Source organism: Podarcis raffonei, chromosome 10 (genome assembly GCF_027172205.1).
Source record: "Podarcis raffonei isolate rPodRaf1 chromosome 10, rPodRaf1.pri, whole genome shotgun sequence".
Classification (NCBI taxonomy): Eukaryota; Metazoa; Chordata; class Lepidosauria; order Squamata; family Lacertidae; genus Podarcis; species Podarcis raffonei.
The window spans coordinates 7,811,172-7,836,430 of NC_070611.1; the positions used below are offsets into that span (position 1 = coordinate 7,811,172).

Below are 25,259 nucleotides of genomic sequence, written 5' to 3' on the forward strand. Positions count from 1 at the left end.
AATAATATTTTCTTTACTCTGAAAAGGGAGCTGCAATGCTGAAGTCACTCAGCTGCACCCTGACTTTTCCACATTTCTTAAAAGGGAAGGCAAATATTACTATTCTCCCCTACCCCTTTGTAATCTGTTAAATTATGGCCTTTTCTTTAGCTAAGGGAGTAAGTTGTCACATATGACAAACAGCTCAGGTATGTCTTGTGTGCTTCAACCCTTTAATTGGAAACCACCAAATTGGATATTCCTGGTCAGATAACGTTGGTCTGGGCTTTGGAGGCCGGAGTTTGGGAGCTCCTGCAATGAGACAAGCTCCTTTCTGCCCTCCCCAGTACTGAGAAGAGACAGGGAAATGCTTACTCCACTTAAAGGGATTTTTGTTTGGTTCCTCTTGCTGTCCCTCCTTGCACTCCAATGCCTGAAACCTGCCATTAAATGCCTTGCCAGCCTCCCTTACTCCTCCAGCCATCAACACTTCATCCAGCATCAAGTGCTTAACCCCTATGCATTAGCTACGAAAAGAAAAAAAGATAAAGCCTATCCATAAATGAGGACTGCACTACTGCAGAACTATTGTTTTCATTCATTCATTCATTCATTCATTCATTCATTCATTCATTCATATGTTTGGCAACGAATAACCACGGTGCTCAAATCACCCTTTTGATTTAATATGGGGTTGCTCTTGGCTATTTAAAAATACACGACGTATTAGAATGACCTTTATACATTAGTAAAAATGTCAGTCACGGCAAAGCATTATAGATATTTAAATTAACAAGAAAACTACCTTGCAGGTGAGTGATCTTGTGCAGGGTTTCTTTGTCTCAGGATCCAATACTCCACAATGTTTATTTGGGTCAAACTCTCTTTCTGTTTGAAAATAATAATTGTAATAAAGTGAGAGGGTTTTCTCCCTTTTTTATAAAAAAAAACCTTAACATGTTTAAAGTGACATGAAACAAAAACTAAATACACTTTAATGGTGCAGATGAGAATAAATATATAAAGATATTGTACTTTTCCTTAACACATTCTGGTTTTTAGCATACCTACATCAAAGTACGACGCTTGCAGACAACAGATTCACAGACACTTCACTCTCACACAGAAACTTAGCAAGATTCCTATCTAGTTAGTAACAAAGCTACTTTCTCTGTTCCGCTCTGCTTCTTGAACTGAAGCTTGAAAACGACCCCACCAGCATCACCTATCCCATAACACGGAGCATTTAATGTAGCAAAGGGAACAGCTGGTGCAGGCCTGCTTTCCATACTGTTCTTGTGTAACGGATGGATTTATTAGCACTTCACTAAGCTCAATATGAAATGTAATGAAAGACCTGGAGGAAGACAGATCAATGGAGGTTACAGGCTTCTTGCTATGGAAGAACTCTCATACCTGTTAGAAGGCATGTGAAACTATTCTTTTCCTTCTCTCCATTTCCTGTGGCTTGGACAAAACAAGCTGCGTGTCCTAACTGCTCTATCAAAAAAGTATGGGCTACTCTTAGGATCAAAGCAATGGCCAGTCATCCTGTTTTGGTTTCACTTGCCTTGGGCTAGATCAGGGCTGGCAACACGAAGCCCACAGGCCATGATCTGCCCTGCTAAGGGTTTTCGAACAGCTCACATGCAGTAGCTTACCTGTTCACTCTTCCATCCAGGCAAAAAGTTTTACAGAGCCAGGAATAGGGAACCTCTAGCTTCCAGATGTTGTCTTACTACAGCTCCCATCAGGAGTGCCAGCTTGGCCCAGTGACTGTGGGTGCCCAGGGCCTTGGGTGCCATGCAGTGTGCATGGCCCTGGCACCAAAATGTGTGGGTGCCCGGCTCCTTCATGGGGACTTTTGTCGGTGCCCCAGGGCGCCAGGGAGTTGGCACCTATGGCTCCCATCATCCCTGCCTGTACTGGTCAATGGGAGTTGAAGAAAACTAGCGTTAGGTAGAGCCATAGGCTCCCCACTTAAGGTCAAGGATTGGACCCAATCTGCATGCACAAAGACATCATAAACATGAAAAAGTGTTTCCCTAATACAGAACAGCGTTTAGATCCTGCCATTTAAACAAAGCACAACACTAAATTTAAGTATGTGCCTCTCAAGGTATGTCATTCAAAAACAGAACAGACATGCCCCTTTCTCAATCTGCAAAGGTCAGATGATTCTGTATTTCTGATCAAAGCATGAGTGGTGAAATTTATGGGATCAGAAGACTTTCCCACAATAAAATGCGTCATTTTTACTATTACCTAACAGCCAAGAATATGATAAGAATTTCTTGCCACTTGCAACTTTTGGCAGACTGCATGTTAAAGGTCTAGCATTAGCTCTTACGAATGGTTGCAAACACTCCTGAATATGGCATAATTATGCACTAATTACAAAGATCTTTCTTGTGTTTATTTTGTTCTATTTCTCCACCAAGGGTTTTTTTGTTTGTTTGTTTCATTTTTAATGTCAGGAGAAAAGCATACACCATAGCTTGCTCAGTTGGATGCGATTGCAAGCTATGGTTTGCCCAAAACTGAAGTCAGTGAGGGAACTGGAGTGAATGAGGGACAAGGGAACATGCAAGCCCAAGACTTGCTCATGTAATGCCAGATCACAGTTTGGTATTACATGTTTAACAGGTCATTTAATTGTGCTCCCTTACTAACTGAGGTAAACATACGTTCCCAACTTTGCTTTCTGACATTCTTTAAAATACTGTTCTGCCCTTAATCTTGTCTCGGTTACACATACCCAACTCCTTCAGCCTTTCCTTATATGACTTGCCTGCTGGACCTTCTGTCACCCTCATCACAGAATCCTCTGAACTTTTCCTCTTTGTTGACACAGTTCTTTCATTGTGGCACCTAGTGCGGAACACCATACTCCAATTGGGGACCAGCCAATGCTGAGAAAGAGGATACTATTCATTTACTCCGTATAGCATACCACTCAGAGCCTTTACTATCAAACCAACATTGCCTCTTCGCTATCATCCCTGGGCAGAGGATGTTGTAAAGTGCACTTAAACTGAGAGAAACATGGAGAGGTATTCTCAGATGAGTGTTCCACAACTGGGGAACTCCTCCTGTCGGCCTATTAAAATTTGAGTCTGTAAGATACCCGTTTCAAGTAACCTACAGCTATACTTCAGCCGGTGGGTCAAGACCCACAACTAAGTCAGAGTGAGAGAAGAGATGAGTGTCACAACCCCAGAGTCGTCCACGGCTGGACCTAACGGTCAGGGGTACTTTTACCTTTAAGAGAAGGTGACTCTCACTGTTTGCACTAACATCCAAACACATGCATGGTAAAAAATTAAGAAGAGACCCCCCCTAATCATGAAAGTTGGGGCCAAAATTGAGTGCCAGATCTGTGATGCAAGTACTATGCAACACATAATAAAGTCTAGGAGGACAGGAAGCTGCTATTATTAGACTAATGCTATGGTGGGAAGAACATCTATATAACTATGCTAATACGAATGTGTACATTCAAATACCTATCAAACCAATTACTGTTTAGTATTTCTAAGATATTAATAAAACGTGCCAAATAACCATTAATGTTCAAATACAATCTTTCAATGTTCTTTTATTGCACAGGCCTGCTAAAAGTCAATTCTTTGAGAAAAATAAAACTTCCTGGAAAGCTTTTCACTCATTTCATAGAAGCATCACAGTGCTGAATGACAAGGGCACACAGTCTTGAGCCAAATGCCCCTGTTGCTGCCTTTGAACTAAACCACTAAAATGAGATAATGAAAACTATACATATACGAAGTAATCTGAATTGTCTGCTAGAAAGACAGCATCCATATTTGTGCATTTCCCATTTATTTGATCTCTCATTAGGGAGTTACCAGTTGGGCTTGTCCAATTGCAAAGAGACACTGCAGCTTTGAAGCAACATGCATAGATCCATAATAACACAAAGCAGCTGGATAATCAAAGGGGGTGAGTGGATAACTTCCTTTGTACAAGAGCTAGCATTTCAGCACACACAAATTTCTCCAGAATTGTAGTTTCTCTCCCATAATGTTAAGCGCTAATACTTTACTCAGGCATTGTGTACATTTCTCCCCCAACATTTGAACAAAGATGACTTGATTGTTCAGCATTGCTTTCTCACCTCAAATGTTTCTTAATTCTCATTTATTTTTCTTGCTCACACAACTCTCAATTCTAGACTTGCATCACTATAAGATTCTATTTTCTGGTCCTCCTATTTCTGACCTTTGTCCTACTCTCAGTTCCTTTCTTCACTTGAATTGCTCTGAATATTCTCCCTTTTGTCTCGATTTACCACTAACTTTCTTGCTTTCAAGCATCTTCGTGCCTTTGGACCGCTACACCTTTCCTATTTCTCCTTCTTCCACCACATTCTCCATTCTCCCATTAACCTTCCTTCTTAAATCTATCCCTTTCCTCCGGAGGTCCACTTTATGTTCCTTCCTTTTTAAAAAACCAACCCGTTGAAAATAATCATTTCCTAAGCGCCCCATGATTACTCCTCCTTTCCCACCCTCTATTCCTTTGTTCTATTCCTTATCTTTCAAGTCTATCATGGCTACGAGCCCAGAGCCAATGATTATCTTTACTTTTCAAATTTTATGCATTGTCCAGATTTTAAGCGCTGAAAACAAACAAAACACATTTTTTAAAAAATCACATTCTTTCCTATATCATGGACCAAATGGAATTGTACAAGCATTCCTGCATTAGAAGACGTTCTATCTTCTGGTCACCATCAGTACACATGAAATGATCTTTTTTTTTTATAATAATATTTTATTAAGTTTAACAATAAAAAGAGACAACCAAACATAGAACAATAAAAACACAGGGAAAATATAAAACACAACAATACAAGCTTTCACGATACATAAAATACAAACAATTAACCTAACAAGGGGGGGGGGAAATCAGTCAACACACAAAAAATAGAATAGGAAAAAACACAAATCACTCTTTTCTAATTGTTCATCTTTGATTAACTTATTTTCCTGACTTCCTCATGCCTCCCTTTTTTATATCCCTTTTTAACAGTTAGTTCAGCAAATTTGTATCCTACTACTTTGTCCTTATATATTTTACCTCCCAAATTTATAATTTCAAATTTTTATCTCTTGTTACTAGAACCCCTTCATTTTATTTCAATGTCATCAGCATTCATACATTTTACAGTACTTCTGTAAATAAATTTTAAATTTCCTCCAATCTTCTTCCACCAACTCTTCTCCCTGATCTCGGATTCTGCCAGTCATCTCAGCCATTTCCATATAGTCAATTACTTGCATCTGCCATTCTTCCAAGGTGGGTAATTCTTGTGTCTTCCAATGCTTTGCGATGAGTATTCTTGCTGCTGCTGTAGCATACATAAAGAAAGTTCTATCCTTCTTTGGCACCAATTGGCTGACTATGCCCAGGAGGAAGGCCTCTGGTTTCTTCACAAAAGTGTATTTAAGTACCTTTTTTATTTCATTATAAATCATCTCCCAGAAAGCCTTAATCCTCGGGCATGTCCACCAAAGGTGAAAGAATGTACCTTCAATTTCTTTACATTTCCAACATTTATTATCGGGCAAGTGGTATATTTTTGCAAGCTTGGCTGGGGTCATGTACCACCTATACATCATTTTCATAATATTCTCTCTTAGGGCATTACATGCCGTAAATTTAATCCCAGTGGTCCACAACTGCACACAGTCAGCAAACATGATATTGTGTCCTATATCTTGTGCCCATTTAATCATAGCAGATTTTACCATTTCTTCCTCAGTACTCCATTTCAACAGCAAATTATACATTCTTGATCATATCTTAGCATTGGGTTCTAACAATTCTGTTTCCAACTTTGATTTTTCCACCTGAAAACCAATTTTTTTATCTTGATTATAAACCTCTCTTATTATGAAATGATCTTTACTTCTTTAAGTTTTTAGGAGTACAGTAATAAGTCAACAGTTAGTAGTTTATACAGTGCATGATTGCCAGTTGAAATGCAATGAGCAAAGCTATGTGTCATTACAGCAAGCCTTTGTTCCAACAAAGGCATGAATATTCACATGAAGGGAATGCTGACAAATGAGACAAGTAAAGGGCACTTACCTTTATCCAAGAGAGAAGAAGTAGTAGCATTTCTCATTTGTGCAAACCAATTGCTTTTTTTTTGCTTGTTCAAATTTGGGAACACTGGGTTAGTTCCAGAGGTTCCCGCCTTCCACTGGGGCAAGGCAATATTCAGATCCAAATCCATTTTATTTAAAAACCGCTGAAGGGAAGAGCAGCCAACAGCCTCCTTTATGAGATAATCCTGTTTGATTTTTACAGAATTTGTTCCTTAGTTCTCTCCTACGTTATATTAGGTAAAGGGACCCCTGACCATTAGGTCCAGTCGTGACCGACTCTGGGGTTGTGGCGCTCATCTCGCTTTATTGGCCGAGGGAGCCGGCGTACAGCTTCCGGGTCACGTGGCCAGCATGACTAAGCAGCTTATGGCGAACCAGAGCAGCGCACGGAAATGCCATTTACCTTCCTGCCAGAGCGGTACCTATTTATCTACTTGCACTTTGACGTGCTTTCAAACTGCTAGGTTGGCAGGAGCTGGGACCGAGCAACGGGAGCTCACCCCGTCACAGGGATTCAAACCGCCAACCTTCTGATCAGCAAGTCCTAGGCTCTGTGGTTTAACCCACAGCGCCACCCGCATCCCCTACGTTACGTTTTGCAAAATTAAGAAATAATACCAGAACACCAATATAAAGTGTGAGGGAAGTTGTGCTTCGGTATTGACGCATAAACAGATTTGACATGTGGGCCGAGATCACCATTATGTAAATAATAGCTATGGGATATAATAAATAGCAACAAACGCTACTAGCGAAGAGTGATGGGATCTCATCAAGTCATGCTACAATGCCACTTACCTGAAACTCTCTTGTAAGACTTGTTACTGTTTTTAGTGCCATTTTGGTGTTTCTTGTCTATTGATGGAGCTATGACGCCTTTGCCATTCAAAATCTTTTCTGGCGATGGTGGCACCGATTTACATGTCAAAGCAGATTTAATTGGAGCGGATGTGGTAGATGAAGAGGCCGAGGAGCTGGAGCTGGTGGTAGTGGTTGCAGAGTTCATTTTAACATTGGCACCATCTGCCTTCACTAGGTTAGGAATTTTCTCTAGACTGACTACAGGAACAGGGACACTGAAACACCAAAGAGAAAGTCTTCAAGATGTGTTTTCTGCACCATGCGACACATAGTCTCTCAACTTCCTTCCATACTTGGTTTCACATTACAGCCACTAACCCTGGAATTAACCTAAAACCGGCACATTTAGTTATACTGTTTATTAACATGTGCGCATACTATTTTCTTAATGGCCAGTTCTAAACACAAAAATACAAGTGGTGGGATATATATGTATTTCTAAAAACCTATCTGTACTTGTTTTTAAAAATGTTTTCTCTTTGATTATTGTTATGCCTACTCTTGAGATAGTGTAAATTTATAAGGCTTACTGGCTGTATAGTGCAGGCCTCTATCACAGGGAATAAAGGTAAAGGGACCCCTGACTATTAGGTCCAGTATTGACCGACTCTGGGGTTGCAGCGCTCATCTCATTTTATTGGCCAAGGGAGCCGGCATACAGCTTCCGGGTCATGTGGCCAGCAGGACTAAGCAGCGCACGGAAACGCCATTTACCTTCCTGCCAGAGCGGTACCTATTTATCTACTTGCACTTTGACGTGCTTTCGAACTGCTAGGTTGGCAGGAGCAGGGACCGAGCAACGGGAGCTCACCTGATTCGAACCACCGACCTTCTGATCGGCAAGTCCTAGGCTTTGTGGTTTAACCCACAGCGCCACCCACGTCCCATCACAGGGAATAAAAGGAGTCAAAAGAATATTAACGTTTTCAAATTTATCATCCAAACTAAAGTGTTTGATAGACAGAAGAGAAGTCTTAAAAGATTTTAATGGCATGCTTTTAAATATTGTCACAGCATTTAATAAATCTAATGGACTCTGAAATAGAGGACCAGAATGGAACCCCTGTGCGAAATGATTGCCACCTGTATTTCAGTTCCAAACTACTGCAAAATGTGGTACTGGGCACAAATTCAGACTCTCAAAATTGTAAGTCCTATGACTACAGAGACCTTTACTCTGTAGAAGACTATGTACACTGATCGTATTATAATAACAGATTCAGTGTTTCATTAATTAAAAAAAAGTTTTCAGACACTATAGTGACAAATACATATTTTGAAGTGGAACTGGCAGAAGTATACAAAGCAAGCAAGAAGGATCATTGCACTCAGCTTTAAGTTCTCCTCGCTCCATTATAGTCTTGTTGCTTTATTATATTATTACCATACAGTGGTGCCTCGCAAGACGAAATTAATTCGCTCCGCGATTTTTTTCGTCTTGCGATTTTTTTCGTCTTGTGAAGCACGGTTTCGGAAAAGTTTTGGAAAAGCTTCAAAAATCACCAAAGTCTTCAAAAACCTCAAAAAAGGCTACCACACCGCGTGCTATGAGTTGCTCCTCGAAGTCAAGTCGCAACTGTATTAACGGTTTTAAGAAAAAGGAAACAAACTTGCAAGACGTTTCCGTCTTGCGAAGCAAGCCCATAGGGAAAATCGTCTTGCGAAGCAACTCAAAAAACCAAAAACCCTTTCGTCTTGCGAGTTTTCCGTCTTGCGAGGCATTCGTCTTGCGAGGTACCACTGTACTTAATTTCACTTTCTGATCTCAGTCAAACTCAGAAGTAGCTTTCACACACAACACTAAAAACACATTCAGCTAATGTTGCTGATACAGGAGAAAAAGAAAAAAGGAAACTGGCATTTTTTAAGATCTTCATTGTAGGCCATTCTTTGGGTGCCCCAGCTTTTACTGGTTAGACCAGAAACCTACTGCCTAGCCAATGGAAAACTATGGCAATAGACACTGGCATTGTGAATAATTTGTGTTGATTTCAGTGCCAAATTAAAACTAACTTATTTCGAAGACTTTATAACCAAGGCTTTTCTGTTTTATAGTTATCTTGCTGATATTTTACTTATTATTATTATTAATCATTAATTATTTATATTATTATTTAGAGATGTGCTTTAAGTACAGTTATGTTAACCGCCTTGCACACTGCCCGGTGAAAAGGGAAAATACACTGAAACAGACAGAAACATTTAAAAACCCAGTGTACAGTTTAACCAATACGGATTTTACATCCACGTATGAGATTTGGTAAATGTGCCATAAGTCAAAATAGCCGGAATCATCATGCATCATTAGGACATTGAGAAGATCTTTGATTGCCAAAAATATTTCACAATCAAAATTCTGGCCAGTACCTTTTGTAAAATTTCACATTAAAGTTAGCTTGTTGTAAGAAATGTTTAACCTGGTTGCTTTAAGAATTTGAAAAGTGTATTCAATTTTCCCTCTTTTAAAATACCAATTCCTTTTTTTTGTTATTCTTGTTTTCAGTACTTCAAATGTATAAATACAGAGACAGGCATAGGCAGAACGATACCATGAAGCTCCATGCCTCTCTCGTCTCTCATCAATATGCTCTCCTTTGCCTTCAACCCATATTATCTTTCTCCATGTCACGATACGCTATTCTTTCATTCATGGAAGATTTTCTACGTGCAGCATCTGTCCTGTGTTTTACCAGTTTTTAAATTTCTCTACAGTTGGAAATGAGGGCTGTTGCTCCTTTAGTCACATGATGGGAGAATATTCACTGTGTTCCAATCTGTACAGAATTTTAAAGGAGCCCAACACAGAAAACTTAGCAGAAGTGCTGTCAGGCTATCACTGCATATGAGGCCCTATTCTATCATATCAACATGGTTAAACCAGCTCTGGCTGTGTTTTAGCATCCATTGTTGGGTGCTGGAATTTAATTATAATGGAGTTACTTTCATAGCTAACTTGTATCAGCAAAGTATATCTCTACAATAAACATGATGGCATATACTACATGGGTAAGTGAATCATTCAGAACTTTGTTTTGTACAAGGGACAATGACTGAGTTTTGAAACTGGGCAACTTGCAAGAAACTTGCAAGGCCAACTTGCAAGGTCAAAGCCACAACTGATTCCGGGAAGCAGGTCCTATCTCTTAAAAACAACAACCTAAAACTGCAATCCAGTAAAGGGGGACAAATAATCCAGACATTAGGATGAGTAGAGATAGCCTAGTGATAAAGCTGCAGTTGAGAACGTATGGGATTGGTGAAAAGGCACCCTAGCCAACCGGAATACAAATTGGGATAGCTCAGTTGGTAGAGCACGAGATTCTTAATTCCAGAGTTGTGGGTTCGAGCCGCACACTGGGCAAAATATTCCTGCACTGCAGAGGGTTTGGTCTTTTGGTCCCTTCCAACTCCACAATTCTATGATTCTAAGAGCTGCATTTGAGTAGATGCTGCACAGAGGCTTGAAAAATTAATCTGGATCAACCTCTTAGTAGAAACAGGACTGTTTTCTCTGTTTTAAAATGGGTTTGAGTCTGTGGTTGCTACCTTTTGCCTATAAACGACAACTTTGGAATGGATATTGCCTGTTACGTATTGAGAATTCATACTCTTGACGTTATAATCCAAGAAGAAAAAGTAGCAGACATCCCCCCAGGTATATAAAATAACTACTAGGATTAACTAATATTTCACCAGCTTTTTGCTATCGCCATGTTGTCATGGAGTGGGGTTCAGTCATTTTGATGTGATTCCTCCTATCCCCTCCTCAGGAAATGTCTTTTCCAAAGGAAGTCAGAATTCCTTATTAACTTGCAAAATCACATCCTCTTATTGAGTCATATACAACTAACTTTTACTCAGAGTAGACCCACAGAATTTAATGGACCCAAGTTTGGTGTCACTGAATGTGGTCCAAAGGAAAGTCTCACATTGGAAACAGCATAATGGCAGCCGAGAAAATCAGTAACGTCCCTTTCTAATATTATGTCATTTTTAATTAAGAGCAAATGAAGTAGCATACCCTCCAACATTTCTCCGATGAAAATAGGGACGCCCCATTTCATAACGATAATTTTAATATTTATACCCCACACATCTTACTGCGTTGCCCCAACCACTCTGGGCAGCTTCCAACATATATAAAAACATAATAAAACATTAAACATTTTTTTAAAACTTCCCTGTACAGGATTGCCTTCAGAGGGCTTGGGGGTCGGATAATTCCACACCCTCCAACATTTCTCCAATGATAATAGGGATGTCCTAAGGAAAAGCGGGACATTCTGGGATCCAATCAGAAATTGGGACAGCTTCTGTAAATCAGGGACGTCCCTGAAAAATAGGGACACTTGGAGGGTCTGAACTAGTGCATATCCAATCTAATTCACACAGATAAAGGAATCATCCTTTCTACTCTATATGCTACAATTACGATGCATTCAACTTTTGTCCCTTAGGAAAGAAAACTGCTCAGTAATGGGCCTTGTCAAATATTAAAAACTGCAATAAGGATACAACAGCCCATATCCTATCACACAAGGGTTGCTCTTCTTCAGATGTTTCCAGGACAGAAATATCAAATGCAATATTGACAAATTATTTTTTTTCTAGAGAAAGCCAGAGCAAGATATGGCAATATGCTGCCCTAGGGTTAGAGGCTAGATTATGAATTAAGGGAGGATCTATATACTGAAGACTGCCACAGGAATCCAGGACAAAGGAGACATGATGAATAGGGTCACGACAGCTGTAAAAAATGATACAGTATATTTGACTACCTCACTGAGGTCCTAGTTTTCCAGATCTCAGGAAGTGCAGGCCCTGTTAGAGATCCTGACAGTCATTTAGCAATGCCTAAGGTTTGTTTTGCAAGGGAGACTTCCTTCTGTACATGTGCAGAGACACTAGTATTCAAGCATGTTTTAACTCTTTTGGCGTAAAGTGCTATTAAAAAGCAGCCCCAAAGGGCTGAAAAAACAGGTCCTCATTCAATAAAGGTAAAGGTAAAGGGACCCCTGGCCATTAGGTCCAGTCGTGATCGACTCTGGGGTTGCGGTGCTCATCTCGTTTTATTGGCCGAGGGAGCCGGCATACAGCTTCCAGGTCATGTGGCCAGCATGACTAAGCTGCTTCTGGCGAACCAGAGCAGTGCACGGAAACGCCGTTTACCTTCCCGCTGGAGCAGTACCTATTTATTTACTTGCACTTTGACATGCTTTTGAACTGCTAGGTTGGCAGGAGCAGGGACTGAGCAATGGGAGCTCACCCTGTCGCGGGGATTCGAACCGCCGACCTTCTGATTGGCAAGTCCTAGGCTCTGGGGTTTTTGAAGATGACATTCCGTCACATGCATGGAAGTCTGTTGCAGCAGCAGGGCTGGTTACAGTCCAGAATGATAGCACAAATACAACGATAAACGAAATAATTGACAGTTTGATGCCTTTTAATGGTACCCAGAAATCTACTGTATCTGCTTAAGAACTGGTTGGGCCTGCCACTAAACAAACATTTCCTATTAATGTCAATGGGGCTGCAACATGAAATGACTGGGGGTTTTTTTTAGGTGTGCGCATATGCACATGTGTTAAATACACCCACACCCCATAGGGCATAAATGGAGGTTTCCTGCTCTTGCGCCATGAATGAATTCCCATATGTAAATAATTCACAAGGAATTAGTCAATTATAACACCACAGGCAATTGGGCAATTAGGCAGATACAACACACAAATCATGCAGTAACAGTATTATTCTTATATACAGCTATTGTCTGGGATCCAAGTACCAAATGGGAAATTCTATACTTCCAGCTGTGCTCCTGGAGCTCCTCCTGCGAAGAGCAACACCTGGAATTCAGGAGAAATTTTGGAGCAACCATCAACACAGCACAAGGAACTAAGGAAAGGCAGGAAAGTCTTGGGTGCGCAAATTCAGGGTCCTAAGTGTGGTAGCACTTGTCCTCAACAACATGAAGGCATCTGCAGTATTGGCATTGAAGTACCTGCTTAAAACTCACCTGTTCACTCAGACTTTCTTTGAGGGATAATTCAACTATGTTGATAAATTCATTTGAGCTACTAATTTGTGCTATCTTTGTTTTGTGGATATAATCTGATTGTTTATTTTATGTCATTTTGTGGTACACCACAAAAACAATATGTCCATCTTGTGATTTTCTATTTAAGACACACACACACACACACACACACACACACACACACTACTCCAACGCTAGAAGAGATCCATTATTCAGCCACATATTAAATTTCCGTGCCTGTTTTATAAGAAATATGGAGAAGAAAAAGGAGAAGAAAAAAACCCCCAACAGTTTTCCAGAACAGTGACTTACCAAGGTTTATCCCTTGATAGTTTCGAAGAAAAGACCATGTGCTGTTTGCTAGTGGAGGTAATTAGATTGTCTTTGGGCGTTTTGAATGGCTTTGAGTTGTTATTGACAGGGTTATGGCCGCTGATACAGGATCTCGGTTTCATCTGTATAAATGATGCCCTGGAATTGCAGGGTGGAGAAGCTGGAGATGGGGAAGGCTTACACATTGAACCGTGTCTTCGTTCTAAAGCAGGGAGGGGAAAAGCCAGAGACAATGAATAGGCAAGACAATGGCAGCTAGGTAAGAAAAAAGAAAGAAACCAAACAGTATAGAAACCATAAGCCCAAATAAAACTGATTTGCTATTAAAACATCCCAAATAAAACTGATTTGCTATTAAAACATTATTTATACTATAATATATATTATAATATAGGTAAAGGTAAAGGTACCCCTGCCCGTACGGGCCAGTCTTGACAGACTCTGGGGTTGTGCGCCCATCTCACTTAAGAGGCCGGGAGCCAGCGCTGTCCGCAGAAACTTCCGGGTCACGTGGCTAGCGTGACAAAGCTGCATCTGGCGAGCCAGCGCAGCACACAGAACACCGTTTACCTTCCCGCCAGTAAGCGGTCCCTATTTATCTACTTGCACCCGGGGGTGCTTTCGAACTGCTAGGTTGGCAGGCGCTGGGACCGAGCAGCGGGAGCGCACCCCGCCACGGGGATTCGAACCGCCGACCTTTCGATCGGCAAGCCCTAGGCGCTGAGGCTTTTACCCACAGCGCCACCCGCGTCCCATATTATATATATAGATGGCCAAAATAGAAATGGAGTACAGTGCCACACGGTGTGCTTGGTGAATCAATGCTAATGGTTATTGCTGAGCTGGCACTGAAATACAGTCCTTGGAAAAGCCAAATGGAAACCAAGTGGGACTCTTATGTCTGATGAGTGGGCTGGTTTGCAGGTATCTTCGGCCTAGATACAAGCTGTATGGATAATAAATAGAATTTTCCTTATGCATACTCAAAACATATCAGCACCTCTTCATTCTGTGCTATTCAGCTTAATAGGGTGGCCGAATAATTACACAACAAAGCTACATTTCTCTCACAAAAATAATTCCCAACATTCCCTCCCCTCCAAGTCTTGTTTGTAGACTTGTAATTAAGAATAGAGAAATGTTGGGGCTAGGGCAAATAATTTTAGACGTGGTGGCAATTCCCATGATCTTAATGGCACATTTTTCGAATAAAAAGAGAACACCAAGGAAATGGCTGCTGTACATATATGTCATCATGTGATCCCATGCTTGAGCAGCAGAAAATAAAAGTAACTGGCTCACAGATCAGTTACAATCTTTGAAACAGTCCTAAACTTTTTGTCCTGACTTCCTGTGCCTGTTAGCAAACACAAAATGATGTACTGTGATATGGGAAACTTCAAATTTCAGCCTTTTCATTTGCTCATGATTTGATCTGCAGTAACAGTTTGCACATACTCGTTCTCATTAGGGACCATTAATTACCACATTTATAGGAAATGCCAGATCCTATCTTTGCAATGAAAAATTGAACTACGAACTGAATCTGAATGAACTGCCTAAGTGTTTATACTGATCAGTATTTAACTATTTATATTAACGGTCATAATCAATTAAAAACAAAAGGGCGAGAAAGACAACATTAATTCCTTCTCCAATCCTTCAGCAAAATTAAAGTGAGAAGCCCATGGACCTTAAAGGTCACATTCTGTCCGACCAATACAAGGGGAAAGGCGCTCAATGTGTCAGAGTCAAGGGCCTCTCTTAAGAATGCACTCTCTTCCATTCCTCAGCACATGCACATATCAAATGTCTAAGCTGATCTCACTGGCTGTACAGTCTCAGGCATGCAAAAGCCAATACCTCGTTATACATTTAATTCACATACACCAACGTTAAAACTGTGTGGATTAGCTTTACGTCAACAGATGATGAAGTTGGATAATCGATCTTTAATAGCAACATGATCTCAACCGCTCAAAAATGCCCAGTGTTTACTAGAGCTCTTAAAAACAAGTATCACAAGCCAAGTATCACAAGTAACGTTGCAAACATTAGAGAAAAGAGATAAGAAAACAGGAATGTGTGAGAAGAACAATGCCTAGAAGAATGAATATTTATGCCTTTACATTATCAAAATCTAGCATATCAGATTGTGTTTATTCATGCCACAGTCTTCAGCCAATAATTTGTGCATATGCCGGAAGAAAGTTTTGTCATTCCTGTTTATTGTCCAAGGTTGTTTATTTGTATTGAATTTTGAACTTTGTGATTACCCAAGTCACCATATGCTACAGTGGTCAGTTATTCAGAGAAAAACACAAAAAGGTGAGAGCCAAGAACTCCAAATTATTACTATGCTTTCGTATTCCCCCCCAGCCTTACAGATTAATCATTGATTGGAGTGAAACAAATCATTATCATCTCAGGATAAAGAATCATATGAAAAGCCCTAGGAATAACAAATGCAAAAAGGCAGGAAGTGAAGTAAATTTCAGTTGCGCAGCCACAGGATGCTAAGTCAGCGGCAGAAGAGTAGAAATGAGTTACTAAAGAAAAATCTATAAAAGGAACTTGGTGGGCTAAGAATTCGACCATTTCAACCCCATTTCTGCTGATTAAAGCATTCTTCCTTACTGGACCAACCATAAAAGGACTGCTGAGCCCCTTTTCGGTGCTTTTTAAAAAAAACTTTTCTTAGATATGCTTCCACTGCCAAACATTCAGGCCAGTGTTCCCCCCACCCTATCAGATCATGTGTGGTTCATTAAAGGTATCGTCTTTATCGCCAACAACATTCTGTTGCAAATAATCATAGCTGCATCAGGGCAAGAGTTCTCCCACGCAATGGTGGTGGGCAGTAAAAACACCAGCATAATATGGCAAATCTGATAGTATCAGCCTTGCTGCCTAATCAGTGGGATAGGTTTCCTCTCTCCATTCACAGTTAGTATATTAAGAGAGCTTAGAATTCCTCCATTGATATTCTGTCTTTTTAAAACACCTAACATTTTTTTTAAAGCTCTCTATAAAATATAAGACTTGGACTAGGCAGTGCTATGATGTCATTATGTTCATTGCATGATCCCTGATTGGCATGGACAATGCCGTGAAGAAGCCCTTTAAAATATAATGAGACAGCAGCAGTAATTCAACAAATAATGGTTGCAAATAGGGTGTGAAATAGAGTCACAAAGTGATTTCATGCTCTTTATTCAGCTCATAGTGGTGAGGAGGAATGAATGAAAGTCCCCTCAAAGTATCTGCTTTATATACATTATTTACACAATGGGCTGCACATGATTGGCTAATTCCAGAATTCTACTGTAAGCCAATCAGGTTGTGGATTCACTTCTATCTGGAGCATGATTGGGTAGTTCCTGCCAACCAATCATACTGCTGCATTGTTCTAGGACCAATCAGACTGCTGCATTCTGAATCCTATTGTTCTAGGACCAATCAGACTGCTGCCTTTTGGATCCTATTGTTCTAGGACCAATCAGACTGCTGCAGTTTGGATCCTATTCAACTCAGTACATAACAGGGTGCAAAAAATGCACGAAGTAACTGAAGGGAAGGTGTGCAGTTTGCCAGATTCTTCTAACTTACTGAAAGGGCACTTTTTACATTGAAAAATGAGCCTCATGAAAATACAGCATAGCGTTATATGAAACCCTGCAGGTCACCACGGCCTTCCCAACATTTAAGTGCTCAGAGAGTGCCAGATATGGGGACATAACTCTGTGGGCAGACAAAACACTGGGAGCAAAAGAAGAACAGAGGCAACAAAAATTTTACTTGTCTCAGGGAGGGTTACTGAGATACAGCTCAAGATCCCCAGTGAAAACTGGAAAATCAGGCCACCACTAACCCAGCTAGAAAGCTACTTATCAATGTTAGCTTACAAAATTGAAAACCAGAGACTCAGAGCAAGGTAACATTTACAGTATAAATGAAACTTTTACAATGGTGTTAATGTGCTGCTGCAATGTACTTCCTGTTAATATCGCAAAACTATAGACTGACACACTTCATTCGGAATTTTCATTAAGCATGCAACCAAACTGATTTCGTACAGGCATACCCGTCATAAGTCAACGACTTTGTAGGTTACTATCTTAGTAACTGATATGACGTATGCTTCCAGTTTAAAAGGTTTAAACATTAAACCAAATGCCAAGAATATTTTAATACAAAAAAGCATACTCTTGTAATGAGCCAAATAACTCGAGTCATTGGGGAGATTAGGGACAACAGGCAGTTACTTCACAGCCAATCGCCATAAACACCTTGCTAAACACTTTCATTTTCCTTGTGACAAAGTCTAGCACACACTGTTGTCCATTAAATTAAATAACAGAAAGGAAGGAGAGAGAGAGGGAAAGTCTGCTAACAAATTAGAGCGTTGTAGGAGTGGTAGAAAATACCCAAAGAAAAATGTATAACCTGAGAGAGTTGGATAAACATAGTTTCAAGTTTGGTTGAAAACAATCTTCCAACTGAATCCACTCCAATTGTATTTGCACTGTTGAAAAGGAAATGGCAGAGAGTTTAGCTTTGGTTCTTCGTGTAAACTGGCAAAGGAAACAGACTGCCGGGTCGAAGAAGAGTACTGATGTTTTTGATTAAAAAAAAAAAGCAATTTAAGAAACTTGTTAACTCCAGAGACATTACTGGAAAACAATCAGCTGAAATACCCACCAAGTTGCACTTTTCCTGTATTGGTTACACACATTGTCTTCTGACATAAAACAGCTAAAGCCTCCTCATTTCTGCTGGGGAGGGGGAAATCAGCAAGAAGACACAGTATACAAAACAGCTTGCTAGAAGAAATGTAAACTAAAAGGACTTACACCGAGGCCCAGTCTGCCAAGTTAATCCAATTCTAGGGCGACTGTAAACAACTTGTACTGCTGGAACATGAAATGATTCACGTTACGGACACTGTCAGAGAATGACAGCGATATGATTAAGTATTCTGCAAAGGCTGGAAATGAGGCAGGCGACTGCTCCAGTAAGCAGCACACTTGCAGCCGCCAACTGTTTTGACTACAGACACAAAACACCATCCCTAACCAGGTTTCACACCCTACTAGTTAGACAATAAAACTTTTTAAACAGCTTAAAAAAGAGAAAGACAAACCATGCATTATCAAAGGAAAATACTCTGCACATTAATAAAGTTTTGTTGGTGGCAAATCTCCAGGTGACCAAGTAGGGATGGCAGTAAACTTACCCCCCAATTACCATGGCCTTTTGCATTTTGAAAACAAAGCTCAGGACTACCGCACAATTAGGTACCGCCTGTGTACAATGTAGCTTAGCATTGGCCAGCAACTCTGTTGTTCAATCAGTCAAGAGACCATTATTTCTTTTTCTGCTGTCAAAAGTTTATTCACTGCTCCTCAGTGTTTCTCAAGCTTGAGTGACCAGCTATTGTTGGACTACAACTCCCATCGTCACTGACCACTGGTCCTGCTAGCTAGGGATGATGGGAGTTGTAGTCCCAAAACATCTGGAGGGCCGAGTTTGAGAAACACTGTGCTACATATTTTGGTGAGTTCTGCAACCAACTGATGAGGAGGCATACGCATATCAACTATTTCATTTGCTGCACAAACATACGAAACTGTCTTATACGGTGTAAGATTATCGGTCCAGCTATTCCTGGACTTCAATTCCTGAACAATGGCCATGTTCGCTGAGGCTGATGGGAGTCCAAAAACACCTGTAAGGCCACAAGTTACTTGCCCTTGCTACTATTGTGACTGGCACCAGCTCTTCAAGGTCTCAAGGAGAGGTTTCCCCCCACTTTATTACAAAAGTTTCATTTATACTGAATTAACCTATAATATTTTGCATACAAAACATGTGCTCTATCCACTGAAATATGGTTCCTCTATAGAATCAAATACTTGGCAAAATCCAGCCAAATAACCCATTTGTACGTTTTATGTAAACAGAGGAGTGTCATAATGCATTCTAAAAAACCAATATATTACAAATGGTGACTATATTCATTTATACCGGAAAAACGCCACCCTGGTTCTGTTTTAACAGTGTATGCTTTATCGTTTTCCCCAATATCTACAGTTCCATAAACCAGACATTAGGAGCATCAGTGTATTAAAAAAAATTCTATGAATTTATAAGAGCTTGGGAGAGTGCACCTGGGCTGGAATTGGGAGATTTGGCTACCAGACCCAGGTCCAATACATTACCCACTGCACCACAGTGATCATATCTAGGGTTGGGGAATAGATGAGTGACCCCAAACTCTGAAAGTAAAGCCACGTTCCCAACAGTCTAAAGCATGCTCAAATGTTTCTGCATGTGTTCTGTGGTGTTTTTTGCGAGGCCCCACTCCTCTCCTTGCACTGGTCTGCTCTTGAAGTTCTCCCAGTTTGCATGCATGGAGCTTCATAAACCACCGTTTGATTCCCCACTTCAACAGTCAATTAGAAGAAGCAGAGTTATTAGCTGAATACAGGGAACTTTCCCCTTCATTCCCACTTGGTGAATTTCTAACTCCCAGATACCTTTCTCCTAAATATTTTGCCAAAGCTCCAATTCAAACTTAACTGTTACTTTTAACAAAAAGCATAAGAATGTGAAAAGCAACTTTAACCCAACCTCCTCAAAGTAAGTTGCAGTACTGCTTTCAACAGAAGCAAAAGTTCTCAATATGTGGTGGTGTCAGTAGCTGCTTTTTGTAGCTTATGGTTACAACACATCCCCATTTCCCAGGGATAGTCCCTGGATTTACAAATCTGTCCCCGGAATTCATTTAATGTCCCCGGATTTATATTTTAAGTGTTGTAGATTTATTAGTAGGGAATGAATGTTGCGTGATTGGTTCAACGGCACAAGACACATTATATGGGGACTTCTGGCGAGGCAAAATGGCGGGCGCCACAGCAGCGAGCAGCTCCTGAAGCCAGCCAGAGCCAACTGCGCTACCAGGCTAGCCCCAACCTTGCTGCACCGCCGCCACTGCTGCTGAGGAGAGGTAGGAGAGCACCGGGAGGGCAAGGACACGTGGCCGAGCCCAGGCCCGACCCGAGCCTACTCCACAGCGGCTAGAGCTCCAAGAGAGCAGTCTGGGGCCCAGAGGAAGGCCGCGCAACAGAGGAGACCACAAAAGAGAAGATATTTTTAAAAATATTTTTAAAAAACATTAAGAAGCAATAACTTTTTTTTCTCTTTCAAAAAAATAAAGTGTCCCCGGATTCTTTGAAAAAAATCTGGTAACCTTATTGTAGCTTGCTTTGTAATTATTTGACAACGGAAACTACCGAAATGGCTTGAGACTGAAGGGTTAAAATTAAGGGGTGGCATCTGACAAAATCATATGCAGAACAGACCCACTGAAATCACCCTCCTTCCCAAAGCCTAGTTGGCGGTTTCCCAGCTTTGGGAAGGCGGTGGGAGGGCTTAGGACCCTGCCAGAGCCCCATGCTTCCTTTTCAAAGACAAAGCTTAGCTGGCTTTGGGAAAGCAGTGCAAGGACTGGGGCGTGTGTGTCAAATTCTGGCCTTGCTCCCCCCCCCCCCCCGAATACACAACAAGGCAGCATGTGGCCCGCGGGTTCCATGTTGATCTAAAAAAGTTGGGTCGCCCTGCTCCAGATCACCTTCAAAAAGTATGGAATAAGCATAGCCAGGAGGAAAAGCTTGGAAAGGAGGGGTTTGTATGGAGGGGGAGCAGCAAGCAGGGCAAGGGTTAAGCACCACCTTCTCCCACAGATTCTCCCCGTCGTATCACCTACATTAGTCAGCAGACATGGCAAAGGCACACGACCTGCCAAGGTAATATTCAGTCCCTTACTCAGCTTCCTCCAGACAATTGTGTGCAGCCTGCACACAAACAAGCAATCAAATCAGCCCAGAAATCCCCTGACCGTATTTGTTACTCATCGCCGATGAAACTCGGTTGCACCTCACAAGTGGGCACTGCCAACTAACTACAGAAAGACAGCCTGTGCTTCTCTCTAATTTGGTGAAATAAAATAAACAGGGCTCAAGAGAATATTAAAGTAATTCCAGGCAGAAGAAGGACGCCAGCCTGCAACAGTCACTCTTGTAACAGAAAAAAACAAACCCTTGAATAACAACTAATAATAAATTAAATATACATTGCTCCTCTTGGGAAAGCCATCAGGTGATTATCAAGTGTGGAACAATAGAACTAGTATTGGGTATAGTTTTGTTCACGTATGACATGCTATGAGATAATTCTGCTTCAAATCTTATTCAGTTTAGGGAGGGAGCAAGGAGGGGAGAGAGGAAAGCTGAAATCTGTTTCTACACTTTACTGAGCAACACTGTTGGATGAAATTAATAAAATTCTGGAAAGTTTGCTCTCAATTGCTCTGCTACTTGCTGCAGTGTTTGTGAACCAAGAAAGGCAACAGTGCAGGTTAAAATTTGAATCCAAGTTTGAAAGTGTTCTAGGTCACCAGTTAATTTGCGGGCTAAACTTCCAAGTGAGATGGCAAGAATTACACCTGCCAAAATGAAAGCATTTGACTGCAGCTTTCTACTGTTAAAGCCTCCTTCAGATCCCAGAAGAGGCCAATAGTTGCAAGGCCAAATATGTAATGATATGATCTCCCTCTGCTGGCTATGTATAGGCAAGCAGCTGAGAAGCTATGAAAATCTGAGTGTTCCCCAAGGAAACTAGCGCTAATACACCCAGGAACCTCACCAAAATGCTGGAGAGGGTGCACCTCCACAGGCACATACCTCCACATGTGGTGGGAGTGTCCCAAAATTCAACTATTCTGGACAACAGCCATACAAGAAATATGTAAAATAACTAAGCAAGTAATAGACATCACCCCAGAATTGGCCCTACTAAACATCTTCCAAGACAACAATGCCCATTTACACCACAAAGAACTCATAACCCACCTGCTCTCAGCAGCCAGAAACACCATAACCAGACACTGGAGAGACCTGTCAGGAGTAAGCATGGACCAATGGTACCAAATAGTATGGGAAACAGCCCTACTAGAAAAATTAACTAATAAACTGAAACTGACACGGGGACAAACAGAAGAAGACGCCTTCACCCTGGTATGGCTCCCCTTTATCACATACACAACCCAACAGGACAATGACAATAATCCACCAACAGCATACAAATCAATATGGCTAACCTGATCGAAAACACCCACCCACCTCACTCACACACGAAAACAAAGATCACCACAGCCAATCACAAGCAAACAATCACACCCTAGGCCAACCCCAACCTCTTTCACCACCAAAGGAACACAAGTGAACAACACAAGCAACGCTGACACCAAACTCTACATACATTAAACATAACAGAAACACCGCCACCCGACCCCACCCCATCCATCTTCCCTCTCTCCACCCCCCCTTTCTTTTTTCTTTCTTTTTTCTTCTCCCCCTAATGCCTCAACAAATGAAACGGATTTGTAAAAATGTTACATGGAAGAAGAAGAAAAAATACGAGGCACTACACTTCTGTAAAACAAGAAAATCCTTAATAAAAAATATTAAAAAAAGAAAAAGAAAATCTGAGTGTTCCAATAGAATGCTTTTCAAATGACAGGAAAAAAACTAAATTAAGTTACTGCCAGATTGGGAAATTAAATAGCCTTTCCCTCCTGTTCCTGCGCTGAAATTCCTGAATAAACCCACGGGCTGTGCAAAAATACAAAATTGAATGTAACAGTGGTCAGAGTTCCTCAGCTATGGTGTGAATAATTTCAATCCACACACTGTCTTGCAGGCACACATATTTGGAAAGACGGCCCCCAGCCTCACCACTCCCCTCATGTCTCTAGCATGCTATACAACTTTCTTAAAAGAAAAGAAAAATAGCTGAAAGGCGTGAAAGGAAGACATCCCATGCTGGACACCGGCATCATCCCAAGGTGCCTGATGGAAGATTAAGCCACAACATAATAGCAAGCAAACAACTGTAAGAGATTTACAGCCATACCTAAATGGCCTATGGTTTGAAGAAGCACCTTAACATTGTGCGTTATGAATTTCTTCCCCCATTCTAAAAAAAAAATTCTAACTCTTATCTACACCTCATTCCTAGATCTCTTGACGAGATAAAGGTAAAGGTAAAGGGACCCCTGACCATTAGGTCCAGTCGTGACCGACTATGGGATTGCGGTGCTCATCTTGCTTTATTGGCCGAGGGAGCTGGCGTACAGCTTCCGGGTCACGTACCCAGCATGACTAAGCCTCTTCTGGTGAACCAGAGAAGCGCAGAGAAACACCGTTTACCTTTCCGCTGGAGCGATACCTATTTATCTACTTGCATTGCATGCTTTCGAACTGCTAGGTTGGCAGGAGCAGGGACTGAGCAACGGGAGCTCACCCCGTCGCGGGGATTTGAACCACTGACCTTCTGATCGCCACGTCCTAGGCTCTGTGGTTTAACCCACAGCGCCACCCGCGTCCCGTTAACGAGATAGCAAGTCACAAAATATTGTGGTGGTTTACTGTACTATGAGAATTACAATAAGAGAGGGGTTTTTTCCTGATGACGCACACCTACTATGATTTGCGACTGGGAATGTTATGATCCGTATGCTAGACAGAGAAATAGAGATTAAACACAGTTTTAAAGAATAATATTCTTTACAAAGGGGTCACAAAGTCACATGTTAGAGCAGCTTTATTTCACCCTGTAAGAGAAGCCCCAGTTCTTTGTCAATAAGATCAGTCGGTGTTGTGGCCTACGGGTGCCTTTGGCTTTTACGCAAGAGATAGCTGTTATTTAAAGCAGCCAAGGAAGTGATCCTAACAAGTGCGTAAATGTGTAGGAAGCTTTCAGATGCTGAAAATAAAACGAGGCTGTTGATTAGCTGTGCACTTTCAAAGAAAGGGCAGCCTAAAGAAGCAAACTGTTTAGCCACAAAAGTTATCTGAAGCCTTTTCCTCTACTTATACAGGCAATCTGTAAATTTAGCAGAATGGAATATGCTGCTCCATCACACACACACCTACACCCACCCACACAGGACGTACCTCCAGATCAACATAAACAGAGTTTGCACTCAGAGCCAATACTTTAAAATGAGGTTTATGTCCAAATAACTCAACTCTGAATTATTAAAGAGGAGGCAATGCATATAGCACGACAATAAGAAAACAGCACACGTGGCTGATATGAACTCCAATATTTAAATTGAATATTTTGCTGTGCCCATTCATTTGCATCAAGCTACTTTTTCATATGGCTTGAATACCAATTTGTGGGGCCAGTGTGTGGGGGCAGAGATTCAAGGTTGAAATCTTATTTGTTTACAGTTGGCACATGTTCATTCTAATGCAATACTCTTTTCGGCAGGGTAAGGTAAAGGTAAAGGTACCTCTGCCCATACGGGCCAGTCGTATCCGACTCTAGGGTTTTGCGCCCATCTCACTTAAGAGGCCGGGGGCCAGCGCTGTCCGGAGACACTTCCGGGTCACGTGGCCAGCATGATGAAGCTGCTCTGGTGAGCCAGCACCAGAGCAGCACACGGAAACGCTGTTTACCTTCCCGCTATAAAGCAGTACCTATTTATCTACTTGCACTTAGGAGTGCTTTCGAACTGCTAGATGGGCAGGAGCTGGGACCGAAAGACGGGAGCTCACCCCGCTGCGGGGATTCGAACTGCCGACCATACGACCAGCAAGTCCTAGGCGCTGAGGTTTTACCCACAGCGCCACCCACAGGGTGGATCAACATAATTTTATACCAGAACCTAAGTATGTTGACTGAAAGCAAATCTCGCTAATTTGAAAGGGAATGGTCTGCTGAGTAAGAATGCTTTAAGGCAGGAGCTTCCCACAGTCCTGGTCTGCTGCTTTTGTGACGAAGTGCAGAACACACTTGCTTAAGCAAGAACTGCAAACCTTTCTTCAGGAAGCTTGTGGAATTCA

The 25,259-nt window shown here is 41.3% G+C and overlaps 1 protein-coding gene across 12 annotated transcripts in view; it reads right to left on the bottom strand.

Annotated features, from left to right (window-relative positions):
- The window catches only part of ATXN7L1 (ataxin 7 like 1), a 75,794-nt gene that overhangs the window by 13,044 nt on the left and 37,491 nt on the right, over positions 1–25,259 (bottom strand). For 10 of the 12 annotated variants that reach the window (XM_053407257.1, XM_053407255.1, XM_053407256.1 and 7 more), the window contains 3 exons: positions 13,324–13,546; positions 6,912–7,189; positions 785–867 (listed from right to left, as the gene is read on the bottom strand). In XM_053407257.1, coding sequence (XP_053263232.1) covers positions 785–867; positions 6,912–7,189; positions 13,324–13,546 — 584 coding nt within the window. Of the gene's footprint in view, positions 1–784; positions 868–6,911; positions 7,190–13,323; positions 13,547–18,197; positions 18,797–25,259 lie in introns of those variants that run through there. The other 2 variants (XM_053407260.1, XM_053407261.1) reach the window with 2 other exon arrangements.